This window comes from Prionailurus viverrinus, chromosome E2, assembly GCF_022837055.1.
Source record: "Prionailurus viverrinus isolate Anna chromosome E2, UM_Priviv_1.0, whole genome shotgun sequence".
Lineage (NCBI taxonomy): Eukaryota > Metazoa > Chordata > Mammalia > Carnivora > Felidae > Prionailurus > Prionailurus viverrinus.
In genome coordinates, this window is record NC_062575.1 from 45,350,945 (window position 1) to 45,363,017 (window position 12,073).

Here is a 12,073-nt window from a genome sequence, read left to right on the forward strand (position 1 = left end):
CAATGCAGGGCTTGAATTCAGGACCCTGAGGTCAAGACTTGAGCTGAGATCAAGAGTTGGATGCTCAACTGAGCCACCCAGGTGCCCCAATGTATAGTAACTTCCAAGTGTGGAATTTTATATCTGTAACTAGCTTAAAAATTGTAGGGGGGGTTTGGTAAAGTGAAGGTTTCCCACCTGCATATTCCCACAAAAATATTCTATCATTTGCTTAATTTATTAATTCAAATTTTCTACCTATTATTACTTATTATTTGTTCAACAAATATCTGACTGCCTCTTAGGAGCACAGTAGCAGATACAATTCTCAACACATCAATGATTTAGAATTATGGTAAGAGTTGTGCGAATTCAGTCAACTTTTAAAAAATACAAACAGGGGCACCTGGGTGGCTCAGTCCGACTTCGGCTTGGGTCATGATCTTGCGGTTTGTGAGTTCGAGCCCTGCTTTGGGCTCTGTGCTGACAGCTCAGGGCCTGGAGCCTGCTTTGGATTCTGTGTCTTCCTCTCTTTGTCCCTCCCCCACTCACACTGTGTCTGTCTCTCTCTCACAAATAAACATTAAAAAAAATTTTTTTTTAACTTAAAAGCTAAGAGGAAACATGCAAAAATGATAACATTCATGTTTGAGTGAAGGTACTAAAAATGTTTTCTCCTTATAGTTTTCTATACTCTCTATATTCTTCTATTGAGCATTTTTACTTTTTATAAGGACAAGACAAAAAATTGTTTTAAAGATTCCTATTAAGAAAAAAAAAACGATTCTTAAAACCTTTCATACTTTTGTTCCTAGCATTGCCACTTTTTGTGTTAGCACCATGCATTTTACAGATTACCTGAAAAAACACGATTTTTCCTCTTCACAGCCACACATTTGTGAAGTTGTACGTGCACATGAAACTCTGCCCTATCTTGCCCTTGTAATTTAGGATTCTTCATTTATGAGGCCTTGGACAAGCTAATTAATTTCTTTGACTCTCAATTTCTTTATCTTTTAAAGTAGGGGGGGGCGGGAAAGAAGTGAAGCCAGAGACATAAATGACAATGTATGCAAATAACAAAGCAGGGAACACTTGGTGAATTTCAGGCACTGTGCTAGGAACTTTACACACATTTGTTCGTCTCAAAAATAGCTCTTTTTTTTTTTTTCAACGTTTATTTATTTTTGGGACAGAGAGAGACAGAGCATGAACGGGGGAGGGGCAGAGAGAGAGGGAGACACAGAATCGGAAACAGGCTCCAGGCTCTGAGCCATCAGCCCAGAGCCCGACGCGGGGCTCGAACTCACGGACCGCGAGATCGTGACCTGGCTGAAGTCGGACGCTTAACCGACTGCGCCACCCAGGCGCCCCAAAAATAGCTTTTAAGTAAGAAGAATATGGCTAGTCCATTATTAAATGAACAAAGCATATGAACATACAATTAATTTATTTAACAAATATTTATTGAGCAGCTACTATGTTTCAGGCACCATGCTAAAAGCAATACCAATGGTCAATAAATACATGAACAAATGGTCATCTGTCTTAATCATAGTGAAAGGAATACAAGTGAAAACCAAGGTAACTTCCATTTTTCACCCATCAAATGGTCTACACATTTAAAATAAAATGTTTTCTCCAGGATTAGATGAATGTGGTGTTTTGGGATCTCTGCTACTGTGGGCAGATGCATGGAGGCATAATTGTCTTGAAGGCACTTAAGCAATGTGTCTAAACAAGCTGTCTAAAAATGTCCAACCAGAGAATGAAGCACTCCTAGTCATTTGTGGCTTCTGTATACCACTTGGGAATGTACCAAAACAAAAACAAAACAAAACAGAACAAAATAACAACAACAACAACACAAAAATGACTCCTTGGAAAATGGCTACTTCAAGGTGGGAGGTAGGGTATGAACAAGATGAGCCTGGAACATTTGTGGCAGACTGCAAGCAAGTGATCAAAGACTACTGCGGTCATATCAAAAGGACAGAGGAGCCAGGGGAAGGGGCTCCCACATTCCAAACGTGAATGTTTGAGTATCAATGAGAGTACAACCTAATTGTATTTAATCAATTTGAGTATCAATGAGAGTACAACCTAATTGTATTTAAATATATTAAATATGCTACACACACAGACCTAAACTCATAGGTTATCATGGCAGAATGCTAGGGAACCAACTCATTATTTTGAAACCAGTAAAGAGAAAGAAAGAAGCGTTTATCTCGCCTTTACTTACAGTAATAGGGAAAACCACGTAGCAGTTAAAGGGGAGTTTTTCTTCATAAAAATATCCTGGCTAATAAAAGAAGAAATAGGATACCATTCCGTAATCCTTAGTGGATTAATAGATCAATTGAACAATGGTTGCTAACATCATAAAAAGACACCTCAGTGTTGTGTCTCAATACTAACCACCTGTAAATAGTCTTAGCCAAACACAACAAAACACCTCTTCAATCTGATCAAGCCTCTAGATACCAACTACCAATTTATGGGCAATACCAATAATAGAGGAGCATGTTAAACTACACCAGGGATTCAGTCAGCAAAAACTAGGCTCTGAGAAAATCTACAAGGCAAATGATCTAGTTTCTTCATAAAATAAATTACCAGGGGGGTAAAAAAGGATAAGGAAGAATGCACTGACAGAGACTTAAGAGATGTAACAACTGCATTTTGTAGACATAATTTGGATCTCAATTAACTTAAAAAATTTTTGGTTTTGCATTTATTTATTTTCGAGAGACAGAGACAGAACGTGAGCAGGGGAGGGGTAGAGAGAAAAGGAGATGCAGAATCTGAAGCAGGCTCCAGGCTCTGAGCAAGCTGTCAGCACAGAACCTGACGTGGGGCTCAAACCCACGAACTGTGAGATCATGACCTGAGCTGAAGTTGAACACTTGACTGACTGAGCCACCCAGGTGCCCCTCAATTAACTGTAAAAAAAAATTGGCATTTATGAAACAATTAGAAATGGGAACACTGACCATCATCGTATGTGTAATGACAGTATTGCCATTTTTTTTTAAGGAGTGAAAATCGTCTCTCAAGTTGTGATATACTGTAGATACATACTGAAATATTTATAGATTAAATGATGTTGCCGGGATTTACTTCAAAACTAACATGAGGGTGGAGGAGTGGGTGGAGATACAGACACAACAAGATGGGCCATGAGCTAATAATTACTGAAGCTGGTGATGGGGGCACTGGAGGTACATTATAAGATTTTGTGTAAACAGAGAGTTTTAAAAATGTATATACATTTTGATCTAGCACTTCCACTTTCAGGAATGTATCTTAAAGAGATAGCACACATATAGAAAATAATTTATGTGCAAGGATATTTATTATACAATTGTTTGAAAGCAAAATTAATGGAAAAAACTAAATTGACAGGATAAATTATGAAACACATATACTATGCAGCTGTTAAGGAAGAATAAGGCAGCTATATATGTATCAATATGATCCAATTTCAAGGTGTATGGATAAGCAAAAATAACAAGTATAGAAATTTGCTACCATTTATGTAAAAATCTTTTTTATAAAGAGTGTTATGTGTATGTCCACACTTAGGCAAACATAAAAATCAGGCAGTACACACAAGAACTTGACAGCAGTGATAGGTACATAGAGTAACAGCAGAGATGGAGTAGAGATTATATACCAAATTGTAACTTTAAGATATTTATCCTATGAGTGTGCTGTTACTATTCAAAGTGACACTTTTTAACGTCATAGCTTTGAACTCCTCCAAATGTACACTGTAATCATTAAACCACTTAAAATGACATACAGAACACTACTTCCTAATCCTGTGTAGGCAGTGACACACGCAGAAAATACAGGTGCTTTAGTCAACAGTCTGGATGACTGAGAAGATGGAAGGCATCGGGACACAACAGGCCCTGTGCCCCAGCCACTGCCTGGACTGAGGGGATGTTTCCTTAAGATTCCCCAGATTCATTCACAGGCTGTGATCCGTGTATCGCTAGGGTTGGATCAGGGCTCTCTCCCCTACCATTGTCATCTCCTGGAGTTATATCAAAATTCTGAAAACATAATTAATCCACAACTGGTGAAATTCTAGACATTCTACTTAACATTAGCTTGTAACTTTAGCCCCATGTCAGGCTCTGTGCTGACAGCTCAGATCCTGGAGCCTGCTTCAGATTCTCCCTCTCTCTCTGTCCCTTCTCCACTCGCACTCTTTCTCAAAAATAAACATTAAAAAAAATTTTTTTTTTAATTAGCTTCTAACTTTGAAGAGATTGGATTCAATTAGCAGCAATTTTATTTATATTTATTTTCACAAATGATGATCATCTACAATTTGTTTCTTGGGAGCTATCCTTTTTTTTTTTTTTTATCATAGTTTTATTTAGCCTTGGAAATGAACTGGCAAGCTTCTCTCAGGGATTATCTATCTGTTCCTTGAAGTTTTAGTAGGCTAAACTGTTTTTAAAGGGAAGAGCTTTGATGTCTTTTTATGTCCTTCTGCAATCATTCAGGTATTCCATGTCTTCTTAAACCAGTTTTGATACTTTTGTAGAAATCCATTCTCTTTAAATTTCCAAATACATTAAAGCCAGGCATAGTAGCTATTTAAAAGAAATACCCACCCCTTCCTTATTCATAAGGCTAAATGTTTTTCTTCTAGTTCAGAGTTGTCAGTCTTCCATCTTATTATATTGTTAAATAAACAACCTTCAGATTCAGCCTACTGTTGTTTTTTACTTTTTATTTTTAATTATCATTCTTACTATTGATATGGGTTTATGTGGTAATTTCTCTCTAATTTTTAGAGTTGACCATTCATCCATTCAATAGGCTTAGTATGTGACTGGCAATGAGTAAGTGCTGGAGATCTACATTTGGAGAACAAAGCCCTTACCTTCAATCCTGGGGTGACAGGAACATAGCTTTGGCTGTACGGAACTGGTTTTGATGTATAGAATTTTTTGACTGCTCTTGAGTTATACTTGGAAGTGGCTTTAGATTTCTAAGTGGGTCGATTTCTTTTGGCTACTCTTCTGTTAATTTCTAATCTTGTGACTTCCTAGCTTTCAATATCATGCAGACCTTCTTATGCTAATTATACTTTACTACTGTTTTCCAGAATGAATTATTGTTAACAAGTGGTTATGAAGGCTTTTTGTTATTTGGCACATTCATAAGGCCCTTCTCTCACATGAACTCCTTAACAGTAATACTGTTATAAATTAACAACAATAACTAATATTTATTGAACTATATATAGGGTTTATAAAAAATATCTGATAGTCCTCAGGAGAACTCTATCAGGTAAGTATAATGATTACTGCTTAAAAATAAGTAAACTGAGAAACAGGAAGATTGCATAATTTGTTCAATGCTATACAGTCGGTAACTGGTAGAACTGAGATAATACTAAATAATATGTATATCATGGTAAAAGGCACATTCAGAAAATACCTTAATAGGGTCATTTTCTCTTAGGAATTCTCAGAAGTTTAACACATTTTGTGTGGTAACAGAAAGGTTTTCTATAGTCACATTAATATTTTTTTCAGCATAAGTTTTCTGATGCTTAGTAAGCAGTGAGTGTGAGGCAAAAAGAATTCCTGCATTTATTGAATTTTCTTCTGGTAGGAATAATCCCATGTTCCGTAATGGAAATGACAAGTGAGGGTTTTCTGACATGAATCACATTACATTACACATTACCTAATATTGAGTCAGGTGTGAAATCCATGTAAAGGCTTTCCTATACCCTTAACATTCAAGGCTTTCTAACCAGTATGGATCCTGTAGTGTTCGATGAGCTGCGAGCCAAGAATAAAGGCCTGCCCACATTCTCTACATTCATAAGGTTTGATACCAGGATGAATTCTCTGATGTTCAGTAAGTTGTGAACTACGAATAAAGGCCATTCCACATTCCCTACATTGATAGGGTTTCTCACAAGTATGAATTCGCTGATGATGAGTCAGTTGTGAAACACGGATAAAGGCTTTCCCACATTCCTTACATTCATAGGGTTTGTCACCTGTATGAATTCTTTGATGTTGAATAAGGTATGAACTACGACTAAAGGCCTTCCCACAGTCCTTACATTCATAGGGTCTGTCACCAGTATGAACCCTCTGATGTCGTGTAAGCTGTGCATGTTGTCTAAAAGCCTTCCCACATTCCTTACATTCGTAGGGTTTCTCCCCAGAATGAATTCTTTGATGTCGAGTAACTTCTGAGCTATGAATAAAGCCCTTCCCACATTCCTTACACTCATAGGGTTTCTCACCAGTATGAATCCTCTGGTGGACAGTAAGCTGTGAATGCTGTCTGAAGGCTTTCCCACATTCTTTACACTGATAGGGTCTTGCACCTGTATGAATTCTCCGATGAACAGTAAGTTGTGAGCCACGAATAAAAGCCTTCCCACAGTCTTTACATACATAGGGTTTCTCACCCGTGTGAGTTCTTTGATGCAGAATAAGTTGTGAATGCTGTCTAAAGGTCTTTCCACATTCTTTACATTCATAGGGTTTGACACCAGTATGAAGTCTTTGATGTAGAATAAGTTCTGAAGTACGACCAAAGGCCTTCCCACATTCCTTACAATCATAAGGTTTCTCACCTGTATGAATTCTCTGATGTTGAACAAGGTGTGAGGCACGACTAAAGGTCTTCCCACATTCCTTACAGTCAAATGGTTTTTCACCAGTATGAGTTTTCTGATGCTGAATAAGGTGTGAGCCACGGCTAAATGCTTTCCCACACTCATTACATTCGATCAGTTTTTCACCAATCTCATTGTTCTGATGTAAAGTGAGGGATGTATGATGCTCAAAAGTGGGCATGTTTTCATATGTGATTTTTACTTGCTTGAAACAGCATTCCTGAGTTACTCGTTGTCTTTCAAATTGGCCTTTGCATTCCCAGTCATCTCCAAAACTGGAGCCCTCAAAATCACAGCATTTAAGGCTTTCCATGATCTCCCAATTGAATGACTCCACTTCAAAAATATCTTTTTGTGGAAATTTCTCACACCTGGACTCCAGCTCTGAAAAAGAAAAAGAGAAAGAAAGAAAAGAAAAAAAAAGAAAAGAAAATACAAGCAAGCTTCATTAAGAGAAACAAAAAATTTTATAGCTGACTAGAGAGACAAAATGAAAATAACCTTAAAAAGTGAATGGCTTATGTAAGTCTCAAATATTGCTGTGCAATTTCTAAAGAGTACATGAAAGCACAAATATGATGAGGTGCCAGAAGGGAGCAAAAGAAATTAAGCTGGGTGTTCTTAATTTTTATATAGGTCTCTCTTCCACATCTTGCACCTGCCTTCATAATACTTTTATCAGTTGTAATTAGATTTTCATTTACTTATTCATCTATTGATCTTTTTGTTTTGTTCCTCCTAAATATCCCCAAAGGTAAAAATACAGCCTTTCTCACTAGCTTTTGTAACCAAACCCTAGTATATAATAAACTTTTAATAATGGGTTGTTTGATGAACAAATACTGCATTCTAGAGACAGATAAGTAGAACACAATAGAAAGCCAGAAAGAGACTGGAGTTTATATGGAAATTGAATTTATTATAAAGGTGGTATTTCAAAGGGGAAAAGGATAATTTTTGTAATAAATAAAGTTTGGACAACAGGATACTCATTTGGAAAAAGATAAAAGTGTATCTATCACCAAAAACCATAAAATACCTAAGAATAAACCTAACCGAAGAGGTGAAAAATCTATACACTGAAAACTATAGAAAGCTTATGAAAGAAATTGAAGAAGACACACACAAAAAAAGGAAAAACATTGCATGCTCATGGGTGGGAAGAACAAATATTGTTAAAATGCCAATACAAAGCAAACTACATATCCAATGCAATCCCTATAAAAATAACACCAGCATTCTTCACAGAGCTAGAACAGAAATCCTAAAATTTGCATGGAATCAGAAAATACCCCGAATAGCCAAAGCGATCCTGAAAAAGAAAACCAAATCTGGAGGCATCACAATCCCGGACTTCAAGCTGTACTACAAAGCTTGACAAGTACCATCAAGTACCATCAAGACAGTATGGTACTGGCACAAGAACAGACACATAGACCAATGAAGTACATAGATCTCTACAGAACAGAGAACCCAGAAATGGACCCACAAACATTTGGCCAACTAATCTTTGACAAAGCAGGGAAGAATATCCAATGGAAAAGAGACACTCTCTTCAGCAAATGGTGTTGGGAAAACTGGAGAGCAACATGCAGAAGAATGAACAAGGGCCACTTTCTTACACCATACACAAAAATAAACTCAAAATGGAGGAAAGACCTAAACATAAGACAGGAAGCCATCAAAATCCTACAGGAGAAAACAGGCAACAACCTGTTTGACCTCAGCCACAGCAACTTCTTATGTGACATGTCTACAGAGACAAGGGAAATGAAAGCAAAAATGAACTGTTGGGGCCTCATCAAGACAAAAAGCTTCTGCACAGTGAAGGAAACAATCAGCAAAACTAAAAGGCAAACAATGGAATGGGAGAAGATATTTGCAAATGACATATCAAATAAAGGGTTATTATCCAAAATCTATAAAGAACTTATCAAATTCAACAGCCAAAAAACAAATAATCCAGTAAAGAAATAGGCAAAAAACATGAATAGACACTTTTCCAAAGAAGACATCCAGAGGGCTAATAGACACATTAAAAGATGCTCAACATCACTCATCATCAGGGAAATACAAATCAAAACCACAATTAGATATCACCTCACACCTGTCAGAATGGCCAAAATTAACAACTCAGGCAACAACAGATGTTGGTGAGGATACAGAGAAAAAGGAACCCTTTTGCACTGCTGGTGGGGATGCAAACTGGTGCAGCCACTTTGGAAAACAGTATGGAGGTTCCTCAAAAAATTAAAAATAGAACTACCCTATGACCCAGCAATTACACTACTAGGTGCTTATCCAAAGGATACAGGAGTGCTGCTCCAAAGGGGTGCATGCACCATCGACAATAGCCAAAGTATGGAAAGAACCCAAATGTCCACTGACTGATGAATGGATAAAGAAGATGTGGTGTGTATATACAATGGAATATTACTTGGCAATCAAAAAAAAAAAAAAAAAAGAAATCTTGCCATTTGCAGCAATGTGGATGGAGCTAGAGTGTATTTAAAAAAAATTTTTTTTAACATTTATTTATTATTGAGAAACAGAGAGAGACAGAGCATGAGTATGGGAGGGGCAGAGAGAAGGGGAGACAGAATCTGAAGCAGGCTCCAAGCTCTGAGCTGTCAGCATAGAGCCTGATGCGGAGCTTGAACTCGCAAACTGCGAGATCATGACCTGAGCTGAAGTCAGATACTTAACTGACTGAGCCACCCAGGTGCCCTAGAGTATATTATGTTAAGCAAAATAAGTCAGTTAGAGAAAGACAAATATCATATGATTTCACTCATATGTGGAATTTAAGATATAAAACAGATGAACATAAAGGAAGGGAAGCAAAAATAATATAAAAACAGGAGAGAGACAAACCATAAGAGACAAATGCAGAGAACAAACTGAGGGTTGCTAGAGGGGTTTTGGGTGGGGGGATGGGCTAAATGGGCTAAGGAGGACGTTTGTTAGGATGAGAACTGGGTGTTACATGTAAGTGATGAATCACTAAATTCTATTCCTGAAATCATTATTACACTATATGTTAACTTGGATGTAAATTAAAAAAAATAAAAATAAATAAATTAGATACAAATTTGTCATTTAAAAAAAAATGTATCCATATGTTATGCCACCATATACCAGAACAAACTCCAAGTAGAGTTTTAATGTTAAAAGAAAATGGAAACCATACAAATACTAGGAGGAACCAAAGTAGATACTTTATAACCTAGGTATGGGGAAACCTAACAATGAAACAATGACTCAAATTCCAAAAGGAACCAAAGCGAAGACTAGTAAATTCCATATGTAAAGGTGAAAAACAAAAGAAAAAAAAACTTGCACATGAACAAAAAACACCAAAAGTAAGATCAAAAGACAAGTGACAGGAAAATACTTAAAACTTAAAAAAAATTTTTTTTTAAATGTTTATTTATTTTTGAGAGATAGAGTGAAGTAGAGGAGGGGCAGAGAGAGAGGGAGACACAGAATCTGAAGCAGGCTCTAGGCTCTGAGCTGTCAGCACAGAACCCAACATGGGGCTCGAACCCATGAACCATGAGATCATGACCTGAGCCAAAGTTGGACGCTCAACCAACTGAGCTATCCAGGTACCCCCTTAAACTTATATAGCAGGTAATGGGATAATCTTTATGATTTATGAAAAGTTCTTTAAAAATTGAGAAAATATTCTCAAAAAAGTTAATCATACAATTATCATCTGATCCAACAATCCCACTCTTAGGTATATACCCAAAAGAAGTGAAAACAGGCACTTAAATACTTGTATATCCATGGTCACAGGAACATTATTCACAATAGTCAAAAGGTAGAAAGAATCCAAGCATCCATCAACAGACAAATGGATAAACAGAATGTGGTATATACACACAGTGGAAAACACTCAGCTTTTCTAAAAATTCTGGTAACATGGATGAACCTTGAAAACATTATGCTACATGAAATACATGAGATACCTAGAATAGTCACATTTATAAAGACAGGAAGTAGAACAGAGGTAACTAGGGGCTGGGAGAAAGGGAAAATAGACAGTCATTGTTTCACGGATAGAGTTTTTATTTGGGATAATGAGTAAGTTCTGGGGTAGTGGTGATGGGTGCCCAACACTAGGAATGTAATTAATGCTACTGGATTGTATACTTAAAAATGGCTAGGGAAGCCTGGGTGGCTCAGTTGGTTAAGCATCTGACTCTTTGATTTCGTCTCAGGTCATGATCTCATGGTTTGTGGGTTCAAGCCTCATGTTGGGCTCTGTGCTGTCAGCATGGAGCCTGCTTGGGATTCTCTCTCCCCCCTCTCTCTGCCCCTCCCCTGCTTGCGCATGTGCATGCTCTGTCTCAAAATAAATAAATAGGGGTGCCTGGGTGCCTCAGCTGGTTAAACATCTGACTTCGGCTCAGGTCATGATCTCACGGTTCATGGGTTTGAGCCCCGAATCAGGCTCTGTGCTGACAGCTCAGAGCCTTGAGCCTGCTGTGGATTCTTGGTCTTCCTCTTTCTCTGCTCCCACCAGCTTCTCCCTCTCCCTCTCCCTCTCTCTCTCTCTCTCTCTCTCTCAAAAATAAAAAATAAAACATTAAAAAAATAATAATAAATTTATGATATATAAGAACAACAATAGTATGAAACTAGAATTCCAGATCATTAAAACAAAATCAGAATGGGGTGAGGGTGAGGATGAATCTAGGCAAGGGCCAACAAACTTTTTCTGGAAAGGACCAGATAGTAAATGTTTTAGGCTTTGTGGACCACATAAGGTGTCTGTAGCATATGCATGCATGCATGTGGGTGTGTGTCCGTCTGTCTGTCTATCTATCTTTAAGCCCTATCTATCTATCTATCTATCTATCTATCTATCTATCTATCTATCCTTAGGCCCTTTCAAAATGTAGAAACTATTCTTAGTTTGTAGGTGGTACAAGAAGTGGCCACGGGCTGGATCTGACCCATTGATTGTAGTTTGCCAAACCCTGGTAAGGCACAGGGAAGTAAAATATGGTAAAAGTCTTACTTTGCTCAGAAAAAGACATTCAAAGATGCTATTTCATACCATTCTCCAATAAAAGAAACCAGGGCTTCTTTGAGGAATGGCTGGGGCAGGAAAAATACAAGATAAACCTGAAACATGCTGTGGTAAAATAAGGAAGTCCTCAAAACAGAATGAGGACATGTCAAGAGAACCCAGGGACAACCTGAAGGTGTTCCCAATGGCCAAAGCTTGAATAATTTGAACAACAAAATAAATAATGTATTTATTTTGTTCAATTGTACTGGGCTACAACCCATAGAATATAATAAATACCCATGAGCCCATATTAATAAAAATAAATCACTGAATAAATAAATGAATGGGAGAGGGGGAAGGGACAGCTTTTTCTGACAGAATTCCAATTAATAAATTTAGAA

The 12,073-nt window shown here is 37.4% G+C and overlaps 1 protein-coding gene across 1 annotated transcript in view; it reads right to left on the minus strand.

Moving 5' to 3' along the window:
• Positions 1-5,587: 5,587 nt before the first annotated feature.
• The window catches only part of ZNF565 (zinc finger protein 565), a 31,505-nt gene continuing 25,019 nt past the window's right edge, over positions 5,588-12,073 (minus strand). The window contains exon 8 of the mRNA XM_047836880.1: positions 5,588-7,033. Within this exon, the coding sequence (XP_047692836.1) occupies positions 5,763-7,033 (1,271 nt within the window). The 3' untranslated portion in view covers positions 5,588-5,762. The remainder of the gene's footprint in view (positions 7,034-12,073) is intronic.